The 25,904-nt window shown below is 41.5% G+C and overlaps 1 protein-coding gene across 2 annotated transcripts in view; it reads left to right on the plus strand.

The window, feature by feature from the left end:
* The first annotated feature begins 3,266 nt into the window (after positions 1–3,266).
* The window catches only part of FOXN4 (forkhead box N4), a 50,507-nt gene continuing 27,869 nt past the window's right edge, over positions 3,267–25,904 (plus strand). The window contains exons 1-2 of one of the 2 annotated variants that reach the window (XM_073629807.1): positions 3,267–4,087; positions 4,532–4,617. In XM_073629807.1, coding sequence (XP_073485908.1) covers positions 4,535–4,617 — 83 coding nt within the window. In that variant the 5' untranslated portion in view covers positions 3,267–4,087; positions 4,532–4,534. The remainder of the gene's footprint in view (positions 4,088–4,531; positions 4,618–25,904) is intronic. The other variant, XM_073629817.1, reaches the window with a different exon arrangement.

The following is a 25,904-nucleotide window of genomic DNA, read 5'->3' on the forward strand; positions in this document are numbered from 1 at the left end:
CATACACTATACAATCTGTTTGTACAATCTCCTTTAGATCTACCATCAACTATGTAGTGCAAGGACATGCCTGATTTAAAAGATTGGGTGCATCCTTCTATTTTTTTACTTTTCATACATCTAAAGGAGATTGTACAATCAAATTGTATAGGGTACGGCCGCGTTCAAATGCCTAGTTAACTTTTGTGACCAAAGGTAGACTGTGCCTTCATGTTACACCCCAATTCCCCCCACTTACCTGAATTGTGGTGTGTTTCTCCCTGGAACATCCTGTGTCATCCATTCACAGAGATCTGTTAATGGAAACACTACAAATCCCATGAGCCACCACAGCAGAGGAACTTGTAGATCTCAGAGGTGAATGCAATAGCACTTGTAGTGAATTGATTACCTCCTCCAGCCCCATAACAGAAGGTCCTACCAGTCTACAGACCTGGAGCTGGGATCTAAATCAGGGGTCTTCAAACTGTGGCCCTTTGCTTGCTTTTACCTAGCCCTTGGGGCATTATTCCCCCCCCCCCCCCCCCCATTGTTCCTGACATAGTTTCTGCCACTGACACCAACAATGGGGCACTATTCCTCCCACTAACACCAATGATGGGGCACTTACCCTCCCATTGATACCAAAGATGCGGCACTATTCCTCCCATTGATACCAATGATGGGGCACTATTCCTCCCACTAACACCAATGATGGGGCACTAATCCTCCCAATGATGGGGCATTAATTCTCCCATTGATACCCATGATGAGGCACTATTCCTCCCATTGACATCAATGATGGGCACTATTCCTCCCATTGAAGCCAATGATGGGGCACTATTCCTCCCACTTCCACCAATGATGGAACACTATTCCTCACCCTAATACAAATCATGGAGCATTGTTTACTCCCACTGATGCCAGGCCATTTTCTTCTCCCACTGGCCACAGTGCGGCCCCTCTAAAGTTTGAAAGTCAGTAAACTGGCCCTTTGTTTAGAAAGTTTGGAGACCGACAAAATAAAATGCGGCGTGTGCAAAATATGGGTGTGGCATATTCATGTATTTTTGATGCTATTGATGTCTATGGAGCCAAAAACCCACTGTGCTGTGTAAAAAAAATCTCTCCATGTTTTAAAAAAAAAACCCCTGGTGTGAACACAGACATTGCATGTGATTTTCACCACATTGCTGTACAGATCACAGGTGATGACTGTGCGATGCAAAATCAGCCATATAGCTGTATGGCTGAACTTGTATCGTATTCGCACCAAAATGCTGCAGGACTCTTTTTTTGTCCCGTACTGGAATCCGATTTCTGTACCAGTTGACAGTTCACACTGCGATCCGATCTGGGGGTGTCATCAAATGTAGGTTCACACTGACAGCAGGAATGAAACCGTGCGAGTTCAGCTCATTCCCATGTCAGTCCCGACTTCGGGAGCGATTTCAGTGAGACCTGTGCGGGTTGCTGCACAGATGTCTATGGAAATCGCACCCAAAGTCGTTAAAAGTAGTACAGAAACTACTTTTGGGAATCAATGCGGCATTGCACCGATTCAGACCGTCGATTTGGCATGCAATTTGACATGTCAAATCGCATGCCAAATCTCTCCAATGTGAACCAGGGCTTAAGTGGAGTTCCACCCAAAAGTGGAAGCTCTGCTTATCTGCTTCCTTCCCCCCCCTTCGGTGCCATATTTGGCACCTTTTGGGGGGGAATAGGTATCTGTTTTTGACAGGTACCTATCCCCACTTTCCGGGAGACCTGGCTGCAGTGAGGTCCCCCAAAAGTTTGACCCCCCCCCCGCTGGGCCATTCACAAGGCGCAGCGTGCCTCGCGCATGCACAGTACAGGGTTGCTAACCTCCCGCAGCATTTTTTACTGACAAAACATGGACATTTTACTGGCGGAGCACATTTTTTACTGGCAACCTGAGAAATTACAGAACTCCTATTGAAAACTAACCCAGTGAATATTTGAACAGTATAAATATGATATGGAAACACTGACAATACCTATAACAAAGTAATTTTCTTGATTTACTCTTATGCCGTGTACACACGACCGGAGTTTCTGGCAGAAAAGGTCAGACGGAGTCATTCCATCGGACATTCCGATCAGGTGTGGGCTTCATTGGACTTTCACTTTCGAAAATTCTGACGGACCTAGAAATAGAAAACATTTCAAATCTTTACGACGGAATCAGTTCCTATCTCGAAAACCGCTCGTCTGTATGCTGTTCCGACGGACCAAAAACCACGCAAGGGCAGCTATTGGCTACTGGCTATTGAACTTCCTTTTTCTAGTCCGGTCTACGTCATCGCGTTCTAAACGATTGGACTTTGGTGTGATCGTGTGTAGGCAAGTCCATTTCAGCGGAACTCCGTCGAAAAAACCGTCAGAGTTTATTCTGACGGAAAAACCGGTCGTGTGTACGTGGCATTAAACAGTCAACACAGTATGAAATTATCAGCCCCCAATATTTACTGGCAGTTGTAAAAAAATCACAGATTTTTACACACTGTCAGTAAATTTTCTGGCGGTTGGCAACCCTGGCACAGTAGCGAACCGGTTGTGATGCCGCAAGGCTTTACTGCTGCTGGTTTCCCTTATAGGCAATGGCGGCGGCAGCACCCCAAGAGCCGATGGAAACACCGGCTGGGGTGCCGACACCTGGATTCCAGGACAGGTAAGTGTCCTAATATAAAAGCCAGAAGCTTCAGTATTTTTCGGGGGGGCTCTTGAGCTCCTCTTCAACTTTGTATAGACCCCCGCAGCGGTTCGTATAGGGCAGTGCCTGCAAGAAACATGCGATGTGGGAACCCGTACAGGAATGGCGCTGGTTCCCGAATCGCATATGTGTGAGCCCGGGCTAAATGTGAATGGGACTCAGGAAATAGTGTTATATGGACTGTAATGCATCTCTGTAAAGGCACGGCCTGTGAACCTAGCTGTAAAAAGAATGCGCTTTTTCTGTTCGCTGTGGAAACGCACTAGCTTACATGACACAAATGTAAGGGGGCCTTGATATGGGGGTTACACTGTTATAAAAGGTGGACTATGCCTTGAAGAAATGTGAACACAGACTGAGGTGAGGAACCATCCAGCTGACTGAACTCAGGTCACATCCAAGGAACAAAGCCTTCCCCGTCCTCCTGTCACCTGCACACAGCTCTACCTTTCCAGTAATGAGCAGAGATCACCGTACACACACACAATAGCACTTTGTTTTCTCTGTGAGTGTGTAATGTGTGTGAGGCGCCTGCTGTCCCTCCCTTTCTCTATTCCCTGGTGCTGCCGCCATCTGAGCAGCCTTTTCCCGGGCTAGAACGCGGGTAGAGCGGCGGGCATGGACAGCGCGGGTCGGGCGGGCTCCCTGGCTGGCCAACGGCTGCTCACAGCTGCTGAGGAAACAGTGAGGACTGAGCAGGACTCGGGCTCACACCAGCACGGAGCTCCTCACCGGCCCGCCTGGACATTACACCGGCCCGCCTGGACATTACACCGGCCAACTACAGCTCAGCGAGGGGTGTTCTTCTCCAGGGAAGCCAATGTATCCCCTTCACCCCAGTGAGAGGAGCAGCAGGGCGCACAGGGGACAAGCAGCTCGGCCTCTATGACACCCCGGAGAAGAAGCTTTGCTCCAAGGCAGTGAACAGCAGCAGGTGGCCCAATTCTCACGCCCGCCCGTGTGAGTTTTGTTTTTATACTTCACAAAGTGCCGTGTCTCAGCAATTAGCCGTGAATAAAGTACAGACATTGAAATACAAGCGTCTCCGTGTACTTCTACGACACGGCGTCCCCTGGGACCAAGCCCCTGACACTGGGACACTAATAACACGAGCAGCCCGGGAGCTCCGTGCTAGGGACCGGCCACAGCAAGGAGAACATGAAGACAGCACTGCCCTGCTAGTGACCCAAGGGGGGAGCAGTGCGCATGCGCCGAGCTGGACAGCTCCTGAGAGGGAAATTTAAAAACGGTTTGGGAGCAGAGAGACATCTCATTACAAAGAAGAGAGCAGTGCCCAGGGAGCTGATCAGCAGCTGCACATCCTCTGCCTCCCTCACCCAACGACACAGCAACCTGCCTTACCAGTCTTAGGTATTCATATATCACCTCCATAGGATAAAAAAAAACACTGCAGTGTTCTATGCAACATGGGAATAGCCATACCACTGCTTATATGTCATATTGTGATAACATCCATCCATCTATAGATCATCTACTTATGTCTGATCTATCTATCTATCTATCTATCTATCTATCTATCTATCTATCTATCTATCTATCTATCTATCTATCTATCTATCTATCATCTACTTATGTCTATCTATCTATCTATCTATCTATCTATCTATCTATCTATCTATCTATCTATCTATCTATCTATCTATCTATAGATAATCTACTTATGATCTATCTATCTATCTATCTATCTATCTATCTATCTATCTATCTATCTATCTATCTATCTATCTATCTATCTATCTATCTCTCATAACATGATTTTATATCTAACCATCTTTTTTTATGTCCCCATTGAAGGAGATGATAGACAGTGACATCTCAGGAATGATGTCTGGAATTATCAGGACAACGGAACATACCCACCCTACAAACCAGGATTACAGGTAAGTCCCATGATTTTTTGATTTATTTATGTTATTACAGCTACTTATATAGCGCTGTCAATTTACGCAGCACTTTACATGTACATTGTACATTCACATCAGTCCCTGCCCTCAAGGAGCTTACAATCTAAGGTCCCTAAAGCCTGGTACACACGATGAGATTATCAGACTAATGATCGTCGTTTTTTTTGTTTTTTTTTTATGCATGCTAGTCTCAGATCGAACCTGAAGAGTTTACTAAAGTCACGAAAAGTCTCATACGACAGAATAAAAATTCGGAAGTGATGTAATGTGTTGTAGTGTATTTGTAATTGCATTTTCAAACGACATCTGTACCGATTAAATGAAAAACTGTACGATCTGGCATTGTATGAAATTTTTTTTCTTGCTTGTCCGATCGGATAATATCGGATGAACTGTCTTGATCGGCTCTTGAAAGCTCTGTACTAACGATCCGATTATCTGATGATCGCTTAGAAAGCGGTATTTTTCATACGATTTTCTGATCGTGTGTATGGGGCTTAACTCACATTCATACATATACATACTAGGGCCAATTTCATTGACCAGAGGACACGTAACCCAAGTATTACAGAGCCCACCTACTAACTAAGATTTTGGTCTAAAGAGCATTAACAAGGTATTACAGTATTTTCACAAGAAAGATTATTTTTTCCTCTTTGTTTAATTAAGATGTCCATGCCTGTGGTGTTTTGAGCACATCAGCTTTGTGCTGACAGTTACCTAGTTATGTGCTTTCAAAGTGTGTGATTTTTGCACATACATTTTTTCTATCATAAAAAAAACATGATTTCAGAATAAACGGTACACTATTAATGCAGAGTAATATTCTTAAATTGTGTTTTTTCCCCCATTTTTAGAATTCATAATTTTAACTTGTTAATTGCAGATGCACTGTCAAAAATCTAAAATAAAATTATTATCTATTAATACAGTGCAGACAATTTAGGCAGCAGTTTTCATATACTGTACATTCCCACTACAGCCTGTCCTCAAGGAGCTTACAATCTATGGTCCCTATCTCACATACTAGGGCCAATGTAGACAGAAACCTAGGAACCTACCTACACAGCAGCATGTATGTAATATGATTTAGAGAGAAATTCATAAACATCACAAAACATCCATATCTGTCTATATTATGGGTGTATAAAATATTAGTTGGTTATCTGTATTGGTGTGTGTATATCTACCCTTATTGCACACAACTGATTTGATTTTTAGTAGATAGTGCTGACTGATTTTATTTTATAAAATATTAGTTTTGATATAAAGCCTTTTCCCATGCCAGCAGAATCCAAATACAGAATGTCTTTCCAGTATGTGATCTTAATGTGCTTGTGCTTTTTCAATATGTCAAAAATGTCATCTTCTCTTTACAATCCTACAAATGGGCTGATTTCTGAATGTATTAGAAGGATAACAGGGCCTTGACTGTAGGAATTAGTACATTCTTACCTGTCATGCGACCTCATGTACTGGGCAACTGAAATCTCATTTGTTTCTGTGTACAAGATGTTGTTACAGTTCAGCAAATACTATATCCAGTACATCAGAGCTGATTATAATTTCAGCATTGTCATTTTAGGAGACAACTTGCATAGGAGAGCATTTGTACCAAAAAAATAGAAAATCATAAAATGGGGCAAACAGTAGCTTTATTGCATTAAGTGTATACATTTAGCATGGCTTCTAAAGTAACATTTCTAACTTTGATTTTGTTGCAAAGTAAATGAATGTGTACATAAATGTCTATTTAGAATGATCTGTTAAAGAAACAGATTTTATCAGGTTTAGGGTGGCAAAAATTCATAGACAAAAGAATAGAAGAGTGACGTCAGAAAAAAGGACCAAGTACTCCATCAAGTAGTGGGCCTCATTTTATATATATTTATATATATATTTAAATATATAAAAATTCTACTTTTTTTCTTTGCCTGAGTATAGTTTGTCCCAAGCATGTTTGAATTCACTTATTGACTGACTTACTGACTGACTACCTCTACTACTTCAATAAATTAATACTTTCTAAGAGTACTTTTGAACTTTCCAAGTCTTTGAGCTGTACATTGTAAAATATATCCTGGAAAATATATTTATGTAGAATTTTCATGTGGAATGTGAGGACACTGACTTAGGAAAATTGCCCAGTGCTGCTTTATAAATAGGCTGATATATTTACGTAGCTTTTTATTACATTGCTCGGTAATAGTGTCTTTCTTGCTTTGCTGTATTTTTACAAAAAAAAAATGGTACAGGTTCAATATCATTTGTAAGAACTCCTTCATTAGAATAGAGTGTTGGTGGCACTCCCTGGTCCCTATGCTTTATTAGTACAGTACATTTATTGCTCAGTCATTTTATGATTTGTACGCAGCTATATTGCCTATATTGCCTAAAGGCATTTGGTGTGAAACAGCAAACATCTGGTCAAATTTAACTTATTCCACTATTTCTTATTTTTATCAAATTTGAACTTCCCTTGGTATTCCCATAGTAGTAATAAGTAGTAGTAGGCCTCTCTCACATTTATATATGTCATGCTTTATAAGTAGAGGATTGGCATATGCCAAATTAAGTACATTGTGATTTACATGTTTCTTTTGGAACACATTTTGTGGACATCAAGGTTTGCATTCATTTCATTGTTGCTAGTATTTCTATTGCAGCTGTAAGCTATGTTGTTGATCGATTGTCCATTTTACACTGAAGGTTTTATAAATAAATATGATTTTTTTATGACAACAAAAAAATTTGACATAATTGTATTTCAGTGCCCAGTTATGCTTGGCTTTGGTAAACTGTTTATTGCTTCTATAGCATGATTTCATCACTTAATAACATGTGTATGTGATGTAATTTGCTTTTTTTAAATTGTTATAATTCTGTTTCCTTTCTACCAATAAACTAGGAAAATTCTGTTATCGGTTCAAGGCACAATATCTTTGTGGAATTCAGTGGCATTTAACTTTTGCTTTCAAAAGTTTTTATTGAAATTTTAACAGAAAACAAAACCAACAGTAGAGGAAAAGTAGAATTTTACAAAAATTGTTATATATCATAAAGTCATACAAGGATACATATCCCAGTCTGCAAAAGTTCAGGTAATCCAAAAACAGCATCAGGTGACACAGGGGGTAGAAGTTATACCTATAACCATACCATGCAATTAAATCACAGTGCAAAGGACCAACAAGATAAAAAATGAACAGTCATTGGAAAGCTCAATCTTGGCATTTAACGTTTATACAAAACCGATATAGTGGGTGGACATCAGAAAACTGGATCCGTTTCTAGTCTGTTATAGGTCTTGGTGACTCTACAAACAATAGCTAGTGTTTGCTTCCCTTTGTACTGGCCATAGTTTACTTGGTATCATTTTTGTACTGCATCACGAAGAATGGTTTAAGAGAACATGATACCAGTAGTTGGCTCTGTAATGCCAGGGCAATTGAGTAGAACTTGGAATTTACTTTTTTGATATCTTGCCACTGCAGTTCCCAGGTAATATAAGAAGTCATCAACATATTGAACTTGCCATCAACCATGTTAAACTATGATTGTGGATTGAGGTGGGGTTGACTTTTAAAGTGAACATCATATCGTTTTATATGTTTGTTTTCATGTGTCTAATAAAAATATTAAAACGTGGCATATTTTAAACGTGCAATTAACTTTGGTTCTATTGGTACTTTTTTCTTGCACAGCCCATTAGTATTTAGCACTTTGTATCTGGGTGGTTTGCATTGTATGCATGATATGGAAGAAACTGCATAGTATGGTGTTTTCTTCTCTGTAAACCTGTACCCACATTGTATTTCTTCTGCAGTAGTTGTGATTGTTCCTGAGAGAGTGGCGTAAATAATGGCAAGTTTTTTTCATGAGGCCTGACAGAGAAAAGAATAGAGCTGTCACTTTGTATGAGTGCTGTTTACACTTGCCCTGTCACCATAGCACATAACGGGGCCCGAACATCGCTGCGGGGTTGCTGTGCAGTCCCACATTACATCGCCAAGAGAATGGCTCCCAATTAAGAGAAGGACTGTGTGAATTTGCCACTGTGTGGAGATCTCTGGGAGAACATCTCTTGCAGCAGTCAAAGCATATTTAGGGAATGGTTACTCAAGCTTTAAATGATGTCACGGCAGTTTCTGTTAATAACTGCTGTAACTAGCACAACATATCTTATGCTACATGAAAAGGGATCTGGTCTTTGTCCAGCTTCATAAACTTCAGTGTAAAAATGCACTGTGATGAAATGCTTGTTCATTCTTATTTACTGATTTAGTCAGAAGCCAGTTAATTACAATAGGTCTGAATGATAATTAAGTTTGCCTGTGTGTGCTAGTGTATAAGCAAGCAGAAACAGACCTTTTAGCTGGTCATTTGCATTACTAGTTGTACAACTGTGAAAGAGCCTGTTTGTAATCTCTGCAACAGGGTTCTCTGCTTTCATCTTTTGCTACTGTCCCTGAGATCATCATAGTAAAAAAAGTGAAAGGGAAAATTGACTTGTCAGGTAAAGAATTTTACAAGATATTTTTACTTGGGACTGAAATTTCAGTATGAGTGGAATTAAAGCAATATTAAACCCAAAAACAAAAATGTATTAAATTGCAGCTTACCAATTCTTAGAAGCGGTGGCTGCATTTGTTTCTTCTTTAATCGTTTAACTGGCATTTGTCTATAGGCCGGGTGGGGCATTTGTCTTTCCGGATGGACGTCATATGACATCCTGCAGCATGATCTGTCACTGGCTGTGTCCACCGGATACAGCCAATGACTGATCACTGTACTTGGCCACTGCCGGTATCATGTGATCACTGTGACCAATCACAGCAGATCACGTGACAATTGTACATGCATGAATGGCTTCCATTCATGGTGTACAATTGTGTTGCTAGCTGTGATTGGTCCCAGTGATCACATGGTACAGGCAGGGCCAATCACAACCCATCTGAACAATGGGATTAGCTGTGGCCAATCACAGTTAATCATAACAATACACACTGAATAAATCTATTTCATTCAGTAAAAATGGTTGCTGATTACAGCAATATTCGCTGGTATAAGCAATCATAATGTGCTAAAAAAAATCCTGATCACTTCCCCAGAGTACTACAATTGTCCCATGGTAACACTGTACTGCGCTGGTCACAGTGTGTTAAAAATTGTGAAACAATGTAATAAAAAAGGAAAAGAAAATTGAATATTATTTATTTTATTTTTTTTGCATCCTGTCACCAGTCAGTGTCCCTGATCACCACCACATCAGTTATATGATCACACTGTACTGCATTGGTGACAGTATGTAAAAATAAAAGAAAAAAAAATGCAAAAAAAAGTTACAATTGCAAAAAAAACCCCATGCCTCTTACTAAATACCTTGGACTGACTGCTTTGCAAATAGGGCCTCAAGAAAGGATATAGTCCGTGAGCACATCAGGACTGATCAATTTTCAAATATATACTTATGGACTCTATAACTTTGCTACAGACTAAATAATGAACACTGATTTGTATTATTTTCACCAAAGAAATGTAACAGAATACAGTTTGGCCCAAATTTATGAAGAAGGATTATTAAAATTTTTATAAGAGAAACGAAGAAAAACAATTTTTTTGTAATTATTGGTATTTTTTTCATTTATTAAGCAAAAAATAAAAAACCCAGTGGTGAATAAATACAACCAAGAGAAAGCTCTGTTTGTGTGAAAAAAATGATAAAAATTTAGTTTGGGTGCTGTGTTACATGACTACGCAATTGTCATTCAAAGTGCAACAGCACTGAATGCTGAAAACTGGCCTGGGCAGGAAGGGGGTGAAAGTGTTCAGTATTGAAGTGGTTAAGCTTTTTTCCTTTATTGTCATCTGGTGATCTAGTTAGTAAGTCTTTTATTTTTCAACTTACTTTAAAGTAGTGATGCACCGAATGTTTTTTTTGGTGCCAAAACCAATACTGAAAATAAATCTTCCTTGATCCCGAAAACCGATACCGAAACAGCACCGAAACCGAAATAGGCTTTTTTTATATATATTACACAAAAAAATTATTGGATATACAAAATTGTGTTACATTCGTATTCGTTATATTATTTATATTCAACTTAATCATTAATTTTATGAAGAAAAGAATACTACAATCCAGTAATGTCAAAAAGTACTTTAATAAAAAGTAATCCACATAAAATTAGACAGTGGACACAGAAGATAAAAATAAAATAAAATAAGACTGCAGTCAGTGCACATTGCACCACCATACCAAATAAAACAGGCATAATATAATAATAATATATAAATATAATTAATATTAATATAATAATAATATAAAAATGCCAAAGACTGACATTTTTATATTTTATTAATTTCCAACTTACATCAGAACTAGTAATTCAGTTCTCTCTCCGTAAGGTGTGAGCGGCTGGATGTGCGATAAGTGTATGTATGTAGCTGCGTGTTACATACATAGTCATACAGTAGACCGCACTATGTTCCGGCCCCGGGTATGGGCGGCGACATCCTGGAACACAGACTAGTCTACAGCAGCGGTGCTCAGCCAATCACAGCAAGCAATGTAGACTAGTTTGTGTTTGTGGAAGTCACCGCCCATTCCCCGAAACACAGTGTGGTACTGTAGTATATAGACAGCCACAGATGCAGAACATACAGTTTTGCACATGCAGCAGGCTGACAGCTTAGGGAGAGACAATGACATAGTTTGGCCCAACAACAGAACAAACTATGTATAAGTAAGTAATACTTTAAAGAACAACTCTCGTCTCAACTAACCATAACAGAAATAATATGGCAGAAGGCCGTTATTCTGTTTCACAGTTTCTGTAAATATAACATAGTACAGTGCTATCTGCTATGCTATAATAAAATTTTTATTTTATTATTTTCTTTCAACTTAAATGAGAACTAGTAGTTTTTTTCCCCAAGTTCTCTCCCTAAGGTGTCAGCGGCTGGATGTGCCGTATAAAGTGTATGTATGTAGCTGCGGGTTAGATACATACTAGTCATACAGTAGACCGCACTGTGTTCTGGCCCCGGGTATGGGGACATCCTGGAAGTGGAACACAGACTAGTCTATAGCAGCGGTGCTCAGCCAATCGCAGCAAGCAATGTAGACTAGTCTAGTCTGTGTTTATGGAAGTCACTTCCCATACCCGGAACACAGTGCGGTATAGTACTGTAGTATGTAGACAGCCACAGATACAGAACATACAGTTTTGCATTTGCACATGCAGTGGGCTGACAGCTTAAGGAGAGACATAGTTTAGCCCAACAGCAAAAAACTATGGTACAGTAGTTCAAAAGTTGGAGTTCTCTCTTAAATTGATGTGCAAAAAACTGTAGAACTACAATGAACAACCAACAAATGGCACAACTAGACAATTGGAACATACTAGGTAGTCAGTCATACTATGTTGTATGTTCCAATTGTCCAATAGCACAGTCCAATACCAATTCATTTACTATGTTCAACATGGTAAATGACTTGGTCTATGCTACGGATTTTTAAATCTATTTCAGTAAAAGTGGCAGATTTCGCTCTAAGAACAAAAGCTGTTCAGCTTTCTCACAGGAGAGACGGTTTCTCTTCTCATCAAGAATATGAGATGCTAGACTGGATAGTCTCTTACTCTTTGTACTGGTGCTTGGGGCAGATAAATATCTACGTGCAATCTGTGCAAGCAAGGGAAAACGTTCTTTGTTGATGTGCCAGTTACTCAAGGGGATTGTTGCTTCTGGCAATAGGCTGTTCAGCTAAATAAATGTCCAACTGTTGGGTATCTGCACTTGTTGTGGCACCGCTATGGATTGGGGTGCATTCGTGTAAAATTTCTTCAAACATATCAGATATGGAGGGAGTGTGTACCTCTTCACTTGTATGCGACCGTTTCTCACTTTCCTCTGTGCGACACCTCAAAACTCCTTCACTAGATGCTTCCACCACCTCCATTTGTGCCAGTATCATTTCCCGTGCATGCTGCTTTTTCTCCACATTAAAGTAATGCTCTTTAATTCGAGGATTTAGAACTGTTGCAATGCAGTACAGAGGGTTGGACTCGGTGTCTCGAAACCATTTGGTAACGGCCTTCAGTAGAGTGGTTTTAGCCGTTTTTACGCCATGGTCTGTTTCTACCTCTTTTCCAAGCAGACGCTTCAGTGCAGCAATCAAGGGGATAACTTCAGCAATGGAAGCATTAGCTGAGCTTATTTCTTTTGTTAACTTCTCAAATGGAGATAGAAGAGACAAACTATTTTCAACTAACGTCCACTCATGTGCACTCAGTGTTGCTGGCAGCTCGTAATCTGCACTGTATGCAGCTAAAACACGCTTTTGTTCAAAAAGACTTTGTAGCATATAGTAGGTGCTGTTCCAAGGAGTGGCTACATCTTGCTGCAGCCGTTTCTGTGCCATTCCAAACTGCATCTGCAAAGCTTGTAATCTGTAATAAGCAAGCGGAGAATGCTTAAAGTGACCCACAATATTTCTTCCTTTTGATACGATATCAGATATGGTGTGCTGTCTCAGCAATCCTTCATTCACAGCCAATTGTAGCATGTGTGCCATGCACGGTATGCTTTGAAGTTCACTGTCCTCCATTGCCTTTGCCATGTTCCGCGCATTATCTCAGACAATCAAATGCACTTTAGACTTCTCAATGTGCCAAGTGTCAAGCATGGTTTTTAAAGCATCAGATATTGCTGCTGCACTATGTGATTCAACAAACTCACGTGCGTTAAGTAGGATGTTTTGCAAATGAAATTTGTCATCTATCCACTGCGCTGTCAGGCTGAGCATTCTCGTTGGACTGACATCTGAACTCCAAATGTTGGTAGTAAAACTGATTGCTATGATGTCGGTAGTCATGAGCTCCTGAACGTGTTTTCTAACACTGCTAAACAATTCATGTAGACTGGTATCTGCAAAGTAGCGTCTGCTTGGTAGTGAGTAACGCGGTTTAATATGTTGCATGAGCCTACGGAATCCAATGTCCTCCACAACAGAGAATGGCTGGTCGTCTAATAAATTCCATAATTTTAGCTGTAATGGCATGAGCTTTGGGACTGTCACTTGCATATTTTTTAACCTTTTCAAACACTGTGGCCACAGATGGTGTTAAGCCTGAGGCACTTTTTGAAAGTGGCACTGTTTTCTTGTAATGAGAATGCTGAACTGGATGACGTGTTTTCAGGTGGTGTATCAAACCTTTTGTTGAAAAATTCTTTGGCACTGTACCACCTCTTGAAATTTCTGTTGAGCAAAGTACAGAGTACAGATTGCAAATTTGGGGTCTTTATCAGAAACTTTAAAATATTTCCACACTGCAGACATGGTCCACCTTTGCTGGTAACGTAGAATAATATCATAGAATGATTTATAGTGGGAGTGAAATTTGAGGGGGGGTAAAAAAAAGGACGACATCAATTTAAAAGCTAAACCCCAGGAGGCAGCTTCAAAAAATAAAATAAAAACTAACCAATTTTTTTTTTTATGGTGCTGCTCTTGGCATGCAAGGTAGTTATGTCTGCACTGCAGTACATCTGACTTGTACCAAAAAAATATAATTGAACTGAATAAATTTGATTTGAAATGGAATGGATTGCTTGCAAATTGCAATTGCATGCTATTTTATTTTTTTTAGCTATTCTGTAGTATACTTCATGCGCCTTGTTGTCATTGAATAAAGTTTGTCACTTTGTCTCAGCGTAGTATTATAAGTTATACAGTTATACGACACTGACATGACAGCAAGCGCATTAATTTTTTAAACATGACAGTACGCAATAAATATAATTATTAATATATTATATATGAATTATAATACATTATATATTATTTATTGCATACTGTCATGTTTAAAAAATTCATGCGCTTGCTGTCATGTCAGTACTGTATAACTTATACTACGCTGTCAAAGTGACACATTCAATAACAGCAAGCGCAGGAATTTTTTACTGTATACTACAGAATAGCTAAAAAAAAATAGCTTGCAATTTGCAAATCCATTCCATTCCATTTCAAATCATATTTAATCACTCAGTTCAATTATATAATTTTTTTTGCTACAAGTCAGATCAGATGTACTGCAGTGCAGACACACAGTCATTTTAAATAGTCAGTACTAGACTAGTACTATAATAAAATAATCAAGAAATAAAATTACTAGTTTGTTTCTGTCAGTTTAAGAAGGCAAAAGCAGCAATGCGAATAGTAATGGAATAGTAATGGTAGCCATCCAGGAGTGAAAGTGCCCACTCTTGTACTTGAGTATGCTATGTGCAGCCCTCTATGAAGCCGTCTCTCGCTTCCCAGTTCCGTCTCTTGCTTCCCAGCAGCGTCTCTCAGGTCCCAGCAGCGTCTCACAAGCACGAGGAGTGTCCGCGGGGAAGGTGCCAGCGTCTCAGCAGGGAACGTGCTTACGAGTGCGGCGTTGCTGTGTCTTAACCACGAGGAACGTGCATGCCGCCCACACAACGAGTGACGTCACCCGCTGGTTCTTCCGCCTCTACAGCGCATGCTCGATTTTCGGCGCCATATCAGCAAGAATTCTATTTCGGCTTTTTGCCGAAAGGGCCATTTTCGGCCGCTATGTTTCGGTGGCCGAAATTTCGGTGCATCTCTACTTTAAAGCAGAACTTCACCTAAAAAGGGAAGTTCTGCTTTTCCTCCTTCCCCCTCTTCTACCACTATTGGATGTTTAATTTTTGTTTTCTTGGAGCAGTTCTATTTCTGACTGGTACCTGCTCAACTTACGCTTGACTCACCTTGGCAAACCGAGCAGAAGTTCAGCCTCCTCCCCCATGCCCGCAATCTTCTGGGATACAATACAGGTCCCAGGAGTCTGCGGGTCCATTGAGAAAGTGCAGAACTACTTGCAGATGCACAGTGGGAAGCTAGTGTTAAAGTACCAGGAGGCCACAGCCAGCTTGCCACATCCAAGAGGGCAGAAAATTAGGTCCTAATAGCTCACTTCACGCTGGCACCTTTTGCAGGAATAGCTATGTAAAACTTTACAAAAAAGTGCCTATACTGTTTAAAATCCAGTAATACACTATCTCACCCTGCTCTGCACATGATTGGTTGCTCTATATTTTTCTTCGCTGTGTCGAAAAATATAGAAGTCGATCTGCTGACAGCTTAAAGATTTCGGCTGGGTTCACACCGTCGCCGCATGCGGCTCCCAGCAGGGGTCCGATACGTCCAGGTTCACAGTCAACCCAAATTTTTGGCTAAATTCGGACCTGAAAGGGACCAAAAGACGCAGAGGGCTCCTGTGCAAATTTGCACCGGAGCCGGGGTGGAGATATGTGAATCGGCTCCATAGAGAGCCAGTCAAAATCTCCTGCTATTGCGAATTGGATGTGGGGAACCCACAAATTCACAATGCTGTGAACCCAGCCTCAGTGTTGCTCAGGGGCTCCGGGCTTCACCAAAATGGCAGCCTCCAGCAAGAAGAAACAGGAACAATGGTGGAGACAATTTACAGCACACACTAATTTTGGTAGCAAAATTATTAATGTGGAATGCATGCTCCTTGCTAAAAAAAAATTACTTTTTTTACCAAGTTGTTATGGGTAAAGTTCCACTTTAGGCAGGTCACACTGCCATGCATATAAAAAAATAATAAAAACATTACAGATTCAATTTAACATCTCCAGTTCTCCATTGTAATAATTACTTGAAATAGTAAAAAAAGGAGTGAAGCAACTTGTTTCAATCACACGCAGCATTGGCGGTAGAAGCAGAGAAGTATATTAGCCTGCTTTATCAATTGTCTCATAAAGTGAACCAGTCAGCCTTTTTAAAGTTTTACTGCATAAACTAGGCTAAGAACCTTTAAAAGTTTAAAAAAGCTGGAATGTTTGCTGTGACTAAGACCTGTTATGTTTAACCTGTAGTCAGGTTGCCTACTGTGAGTTAGCTAGCCAGCTCGGCTGCCTAAGTCAGGGAGAAGGTGTTATTGTTTTACCGCCTTCTCAGGGTTAGTTTGTGAGCTTTTTTGGGGTCCGCCCTCCCATCCTATGTATTATAAAAGGGGAGAGGTCCGGGTCCCCGTGGCACGGGAACTGTTGAAGAAGAAGAGGGTTGCTGGGTACATGTTGGGTTCTGGCGTATTCCAATCAGGCAGTCCCTTGCACTACATAGTTGAAGGTAAATCTAAAGAAAATTGAACAAGAAAATTTCATAATGTATGGCCAGCTTAAATGTTTGATTTCTCACATGACCGCAGACTGCACCTGGTAATGGGCATTGTTGAGCATGCCTTTGGGCAAGGTGTTACCCTACGTACATAGGCGAGGTAGACCTGGCCCACACCCCACAATGTTTTCATGGCCATAGGGGGGGTCCTCCAGTTTTTTTCAGTTCAAGGGCCACATTATATATGTTAGAACAGTGTTTCTCAACTCCAGTCCTCAAGGCACCCCAACAGGTTATGTTTTCAGGCTCCATTATTTTGCACAGGTGATTTGATCAGTTTCACTGCCTTAGTAATTACTACATCTGTTTCATCTGAGGGAAATCCTGAAAACATGACCTGTTGGGGTGCCTTGAGGACTGGAGTTGAGAAACACTGTGTAAGAACATTCAGCAAATTGGTTCATAACTGGACTAGAGACAAATGGATGTAACAGTGGTAGCTATGCAAAAACACAAATCAGTATTTTCAAAGTTTTAAAAGTAAAAGTTCTGCCTAAGTTCAGGTGCCTCAAGGTGCCTGCTATTAACCAGAAAGCCCTCATCTGTGCAGTCACTATTGCTCTGAAACAAAAGATTTAATTTCTCTGGCATCAGAGCAGTTTTTGTGTAAGAAGCTATTCACACCAAGGTGCTTCACTGCGGTGCATTATGTGGCGCTTTAACGTGCGTTGCATTAAGCATTCATTTAAATAGGCTGCCAAATGCACCACCGTGGATCAAAACTCCTACCTACTTCACTTTTGGTAACACAGTAAACTGTAATGCCGCGTACACACGGTCGGACTTTTCAGCTACAAAAGTCCGACAGCCCGTGTGACAGACTTTCGACAGACTTTCGACGGACTTTAGGCGGAGTTTCAACAGACTTTCTAACGACCGGACTTGCCTACACATGATCACACCATAGTCCGACGGATTCGTACGTGATGACGTACACGGACTAAAATAAGGAAGTTGACAGCCAGTAGCCAATAGCTGCCCTAGCGTCGTTTTTTGTACGTCGGACTAGCATACAGACGAGCGGATTTCTGGGTCCGGCTGAGTTACGACGTAAAGATTTGAAGCATGTTCCAAATCTAAAGTCCGTCAGATTTGCGAAAAGTCCACTGAAGGTCCGGTGAAGCCCACACACGATAGGATTGTCCGCCGGATTTGGTCCGTCGGACAAGTCCGGTCGAAAAGTCTGACCGTGTGTACGCGGCATTACACACAGAAGCGCGTTATTGTGCATTGCATTGTGCTATAGGAAAGATGCATTTTGAAGGTACGTTAGGGTGCCATTCAGTATATTGCAAAGGCATGGTGTGAATGGGCCCTCCTAAAAAGTAATAGCAGGCACCTTGTGGTACCTGATCCAATGCTGGCCAAGATTCAAGTGTCTGAAAATTACTTTCAATCAAAAAACATTGTTTGATACAAAAAAATAAAAAGATTGATTTGCTCCAACTGGATTGGATTTTCAACCAGGGCCTTTTATTACTTACAAAAAAAATAATAATAATAATAAGCCCATCTTTTCGTGCAAGAACTTCTGAAAGAAACATGTCGTTTTGTTTTTCCATGCATTACAGTTCATCACAAGGCGTATATTGATGGAAAATCCTGTTTTGTGCACTCCTTTAGGCCTGGTTCACACCTATGCAGGTTGCAGTTTGCAAATTCCAGGTGCATTTTGCGTTTTTCAATACACATTTTTGATCCATTGAAGTCTATGGAACCAAAAACCAGAAAAAAGTCCCTGGCCCTTTCCATAAAATTCACAGATGTGAACTACATTCATAGGAAACCATGATAAATGGAGGACTGTAGTGTGTTTCTGCAAAACTGAAAACCCACTAAAAAAATGCATAGGTGTGAACCAGACCTTAATCCTGCTTTGACTTTATTAACTAACTGTCAGATAAGTACTTACCGAGGCTGAGATGCCGAGAGCGGTTCGCCCTTGCCACTACGCGCACCCCGTCCCCTGGTGATTAAACAGGGAATGGGTGGCACTAAGGAGCACGGGCCACCAGCAGGTATGGGTCCCTTGTGGGAAACTGCAGAGCCGGGTCTGGGGATGCAGGAGTCCAGGAACCGGTGGAAATCCCGTTGCTGGGTGGAGCAGACAAACTGTAAGCAAGCAGAGGGTCAAACACAGGTATCAAGCAGAGGAAGTCCGTTAATCAGGCCGGGGGTCAAACACTGGTATCAAGCAGAGGAAGTCCGTTAATCAGGCTGGGGGTCAAACACTGGTATCAAGCAGAAGAAGTCCGTTAATCAGGCCGGGGGTCAATCCAGGAGAGAGGCAGCGTGGTAAGAGCAGTCCGGGTCACAACAGGAGATCAGGTGAGCATCAACAGGAAACAGGAAGCAGGAAGCAACAGGAGCTGAAGACAAACCAGCAACCAGTTTGGGTGCTGGAGCTGATTTAAATAGCCCCGCCAGAGTGTCACGGTGGGCGTGCATGAGTCACCGCGTGCACCCGTGTGCTATCGCGCACGCGTGCTCGCCGCTCCATCGGGCCACGCGCACGCATGCGCCGAAGCGCCAATCCAGCGCGCACGCGCCCAGGGACAGGATGAATGTGATTGGAGAGGACCCTTCTCTGACACTAACAGTCACCGCCCTTTGCTCAGAGCTGGCCAAGAATTGAGCGATCAGCAGCCATGTGATCACTCAGTTCTCGGGCTTAGAGCCGGCAGGGATTATAGATGTTTGTTTTTTGTGAACCCCAAACTTCTCTTTTAAAGAGAACCACATCAAACCTGGTCATGGTTGGCCTTATGCAAAAATCTAAATGCTCAGTAAAAATATTGTAATTGTACAGGCTTACTTTTAAAATGTTTATTTGTTCCTGAAGAAGCTGTACCTACTCTCTTAGTCTGATAGCTCAGCTTGTGTCGGGTGGTCAGAACCTAAAGTCTGGGGGCCCATTTAGTTCCAGGCACTGTGTTGTGGTGCATTAACAAAACACATGTTAACATATGCTGCATTAAGCCAGCCCCATTCATTTTAATGAGTGTAATGATGTATTAGTGCGGTGTGATAAAAAATGACAGCTTCAAAAAACTCGACATGCCTCTTACTAAATATCTTGTGTTCTCCTGATATTTTAGAGCTGAAAGAAATGAGGTAGGCCAAGAGTATATCAGGATTGGTCAATTTATGATCAATAGTTTGTGGACTCTATAACTTTTACAAAGACTAAATAATATACAATGATTTTTTTTTTAACCAAAGAAATGTAGCAGGATACATTTTGGCCTAAAAATTATGAAGAAAGATTCTTTATTTGCACATTTGTATAACAGAAATGAAGAAAAAAGTTTTTCTTTTCAAAATTTTTGGTATCTTTTTGTTTATATAGCAAAAATTAAAAAAACCCAGTGGTGATTAAATGCCACCAAAAGAAAGCTCTATCTGTCTCAAAAAATGATAAAAATTTTGTTTGGGTACAGTGTTGCATGACTGAGTAATTGTCATTCAAAGTATGACAGCAATGAAGGCTGAAAATTGACCTGAGCAGGAAGGGGATGCAAGTGTCCAGTTTTGAAGTGGTTAATGTTGGGATCCACCTAGATGCCTGACTGGCAGCTGGCTCAGCCTCTCAGCGCTCCTCTGTGAGCATAAGCCAACTGCTTCTGTCCCCTGCACAGCCCAGTGTTCCAGTGAGTGCTGAAGGGGCAGAGCAGAGAGCTGGGGACTGACAATCATCATGAGGGCTGGAAAATGTAAGCTGCATGCTTTCTGGATTTTTTTACCTCTGACTATTCTAAATAAATGAACTTTATGCTGTGAAGTAAACCGTGTCACAGATTGCATCTGTTTCAAGTGTCATCAGAGTCCCCCCCTTCACCCAGGTGTGCCCATAAGAGCCTCCCCTTTCATCCAGCGTGTGTGCCCATAAGAGCCTTCCCTTTCAATGTGTGCCCATAAGAGCCCCCCCCCCTTTCATCCAATGTGTGCCCGGCAGAGCCCCCCTTACACCCAGTCTGTACCTGGCAGAGCCCCCACTTTCATTCAATGTGTGCCTGGAAGAACCCCCCCCCCAACTTACAAATAGCAGGACTGGGCAGATCAAGTCTAATCCTGTGAATTTGTAAATAGAGCATTCACATAATTGGTTGCTAAGATGCCGGGGGATGGGGTGATCTGCATTGGGGACGGTCACGGCTGTTACAGATATATGTGATAGCTGATCCACTCCCATCCAGCCAGGGTGTTTTTATTAACAGTTGCTGAAGGCCGGATAAAATCTTGTACTGGGCTGGATGTGGCCCACTGGCTGTAGTTTAGAGACCCCTGTGTAAGTGCATTGGTGTATCAGTTAAAATCAATGGTGCTGCACCACAGTACGTGGTTGCAAGAATGTATTATCCTGCATGTGTTTTACTGCAATGCATATCCTATGCACTCTGTATTATCTCAAGGAGTCTAATCTGTCCTGCCAAGTTTTTACCTTAGACCATATAACCCTTCCCCACCAAGTTATGGAGAGGAGAGGGTGGCTATTCTGTAGTTCAACAAATTAGCACTATGCAGCTGGGTAGGGCTGACAACATGCCTTTCAATTTCAGGGTAGCAAAAGCACTGTTTTTTCAGCACATAAGAGGAAATTAGGAGCTGGGTGCAGTCCAGTCTCTGCCAGGATCAACACACGTTTTCTTTACTTGCAGCATGAGGGATGAAGCATGGGGAAATTTTGCATGTATTGCACATGTGTAGGTTCTTTTTTTTTCCTGTTACGTACACTTTAAACTTTTTTTCCAAAAGGAGTAAAAAAGCTTACCTTACAATTGTGCATTGACTAATCAAGGCTTTCAGTCAGTGCTCCGTCCCCAGGCTTCATCACCTCTCCCACTACATCTGGGACACCGTCATCCTTTTTAATCATTGGGTGACCTCTGATGTAACTCCTGCATATGTGCACAGCATTTAGTTTGTCCCCCTACACCCGGCTCTACACTTCATCTTACAAATGGCGGAAGGAGCCGGAGTGTACACTACACAGCACATGCCTAATGCAGTGTACACAGAACATGAAAACCCACTAGAAGTGAGAAGAAGCAGTTTTGTGGCAGAAGAGATTTTGCCAGTCTGATCTCCCAGAAAACTACATTCTAGCAGTTTTTTGTAAGTTTAGTTCCACTTTAAAATGGTGTTAGCCAGGGTAAAGTTGGCCATAGATTCTTCAAAATTAAGCCAGTTCAGCAGGGAACAGACTAATTTCGGACCACATGTGGGCATCCCTGTTCGATCGACTTCTGTTGAACAGGAATGTTGCAGAACTTTTGTTCATCAACGGCTGCAGCCACTGATCAGTGTATTCTGATAACAGAAAGTCCCTGCTGTCAGAATACCATGTACTGGTAGCGGTGATTCCTCCATCCACCTTATTTGTGTGGATTGAGGAATCTTTTCCTTTTTTTTTTTTTTTCTTGAGTCCACTAGCAAATCTTACAAATAATACAAATCTTTGTCCAGCTTTGGTCTCTATTTGTCCTGGTGACCGGTCACTGGGACTAAAAGTAAGGTAAAATTTAAGATTTTGAGTTGCCACCAGAGTAAGAATAGTAGAAAAATCTTCCAATGCATACACTCATTCAAATAACAACCAAAAGATTTACCTTATGTTGAAGAGATTTCCTCTCACTTTGTGTTGTGCCTAGTTGTGTCTTCGTGACAAGAAGTAAATTAAAATCTTTTGAATGGGACACTGGTGTGAAAAACAAACTCACAAGGGTTTTAACCATTACATACTAAAATAGAAATAGTTTTGGCTCTAAATAAGTTAGAGTCCATAAGATGTCCACCTAAGGCTACCCTGTCCCTGCAATGGTAATGATGCTACACAATTTCATTGCAGAAGGAACAGTGTTGTCATCCTGTTAAAGTTAGTGGAAAATAATGGATCTGTTGGCAGGATCAATAAGTAAAAAACTATGTTATAGGGAAGACTCAGAAGGACAAAAACTATAATGCTAGTAAGAGACAGTAAAGTACCACATTGTAGAACTAAAGGCAAAACTTTTTTTTTCATCATTTTGGATAGTGTATGGGAGGAAAATGAACCCCTGTTTATGCCTGGGCACCCTGGTTGAAAAAGGCTGTTTTAATACATTGATCTAAAGTTGTCTTTATTGCACACAGAGGGTTAAATTTGGAATGGTTGTTCAGATCCATTTTGTGTATTATTCTGACCCTTATTGGACATGATACTAATCTCCTGAGGGAGAAAAGAAGCAGTGAGTTGGTGCTGAAGTATTGCCAGCTCTGTGAAAGCTTTGTGGTGCTTCCTCAAAGCCAGACTTGCCAAGTGGCTCTGGAGCTATGAGCAGTTTCTTACACCCCGATTGGGACACTGGATTTTGGTGCAGCAAAAATTTATGGTTTGTTACCTTTATTGGCAGTAAGTATCCTATTATGTCCTTTCTACTCAAATCTACTCCCTTTTCGGTTGAGACTACATGCACCAATGTTGTATTACCTGACTGCTTTGCTTGTTGAAGTTCAGCTAAACTTGGTGCATCTCTGAAACGTGTAGCTCCCACTGCTGTCTGTCAAATCCTGTGATAAGGGAGCAGGTGGCAGGCCCGAGTCATGCTGACTTTGGTTATGGATGACTATCATCCCAAGGTGTGTCGCATGTGTTATTGCGATTTGGAATCGTGGGCAGAACCGCATCAATTCTTCCGGCGAATCCAAATTGCCAAGTGTGAAGGGCTTTAGCTGGAACTTATTTTTACACATATATTCTGTATTGCATTGCATTGTATTATGCTACTACAGGTCGAGCATATGGAGTGCTCTGCAGCAAGATCCTGATTCCAGGATCTAAACAATTTAGCAACTGGGTTAAGTATTGAACCACAGTTGTCACTGACAGGCCAGCCAGTGCCACTGGAAATCTGTGGTGCCCAATGTGCCAGACCACAGTCACGTCCAAAGTAGACTGGCCGGTCACTTGCAGACCGCAGCCCTCATGTTGGACACAATGGGTTAAACAGGGTACCTTTTTATGGGCTTCTTCACATCCTATTAGTGGCTATGCATTTTAGAGTATTTACAAACCTGGAAAAATGCATTGACAAGAAAAAAATACATTGTTTTCAATTGAACTCATTCACTCCAATCTGTTGCATTTGCAAAAAGTCATGAAAACTACATTTGAGTGCGCTACCTGCATTTTTCCACTCAAAACAAATTAATTTAGTCTTTAACACACATGTATACTATTGACAGAACAATAGGATAAATGGATGTCATTCTGGTGTGAACCAAGCCTACAGGTATGTAGTTGAGCTTATTTACCTTGACAAGTGCTCAGGTCTACAATGGAACAAATTCACCTATTCACCAATGTTTGGATATAGTATGTGTTTTATAGTTTGAGAGCAAGCTTATACAACATTAATTCCTTCTAATCATATTCCTCTGATACACTGTGCCAATACCAGGGTGTGACAGAATAGTCCAGAGTACCCACCAAAATCTCTTAGGGTGCCTAGAGACGTGAGATGGGCACTGCACGATCAGTTGGATCTGGTGACAATCTTATATCTTTGGGGATTGAGCAGACAACCCCTACAAGAGCTCTTGGTAAAACAGAAATGTAAGAGGTTCGAAAATTTTGACTAATCCCTGTTTTTCCCATGGCATAGTATAGATTGTAAAATTTGTTGACCCAAGGGTTTGTTTCGTCTGCATCCACAGTTATCTCGATGTCAAATTATGCCCACAGTGACTTGGAACACTCAAAGGCCTCCCACCCTTAAAATCATGTGCGAAGACTGCTGAGAGTCCTATTGAAAGGGTTTTTTTTTTTTTACATTTTTTTTTTGAGAATTCCACTGTCATGAAACCTCAGCCACACAAGCTATTTTATAGAGTAATTATTATGTCCTCAGCCCCCCTCCCCACAGTTGTGTCCTCTGGCCCTCATAGCAGTTTCCTTTGCCCCCACAATAGTGTCCTCTGTCCCCCATCCTGCCCTTAGCACAGCAGTGTCCTTTTCCCCCTTTACAAACACATAGCACTGTTTAAGTAGCACTCCTACCTAACAGCTTGTGTACAGCAGAGTGGAGAGCAGGATGCAGCACAGTACCAGATGGAGGGTGGGAGCTACTGAAGTTAACTTTTCATATTGACAAGCTTGTGATTGGTTGCTAGGATGGCCCGACGTCCTAGCAAACAATTACCTACTGTTGAACCTGAAAGTTTAACTGAGGCAGCTCCCGCTTCTGCCCTCCTTTCAGTACTGTGCTGCCTCCCGATCTCTGCTCTGCGGTGAAGATGAGAGTGGTGGAGGCAGCAGAGGGGAAGGATTGGCAAAGCAGACAATGTTTGCGATCTACCCATCAGCTGCCTGCAGTCCACGGGTAGACCGCGATCGACGGGTTGCCAAGCCCCGCTCTAGAGGACGATCTTATTATTCCTGATATTACCTAATTACCATTGACACCGCCGGACTGTAGGCCTCCCAAAGAATCGTTGTCTCTATTGGTCATGGCAACCATACAGAAGTGGGACTCCTACGTAAATAAAGGGCTATTATCCCCAAGCCCAAGCCCCTTGACACTATTATTTGGCAACTATGTACTCCTCCCAACCTTAACCCAGCCACACTTTTTAACACTTTTTAACAGGGACCTTGACTAACTGGACACTTCTTTAACATGCTCTAGTTCAGAGTAAACTATCACATGCCCCCGCTAGATGCGATCAATAGGTCACACACAGACTTTTATAATTACTTCAACATCCTAACATCAACTGTTATTTAGGGAGTCTTTCCAACAGGCTCCACATTTTCTTGTTAAATGGGAAAAGGAACGTCTTTTCAGATGACATTGACTGTGACCAAATACTGGTATCACAAAACCTCTTTATACTCCAGAGCCCAAGAATGCAACTATAAAATCCTATCTAGGTGGTATCGTTGTTCTACAAGTTTACACCACATGAACCCATCTATCTCCATGGCATCTCTATTGTATTGGAGATGCCATTCTGCTTTTGGAACAATTACTCACATTTGGGGGACATGCCTAAGAATGACCCCTTTTTGGGT

This window comes from Aquarana catesbeiana, linkage group LG01 (assembly GCF_042186555.1).
Source record: "Aquarana catesbeiana isolate 2022-GZ linkage group LG01, ASM4218655v1, whole genome shotgun sequence".
Classification (NCBI taxonomy): domain Eukaryota; kingdom Metazoa; phylum Chordata; class Amphibia; order Anura; family Ranidae; genus Aquarana; species Aquarana catesbeiana.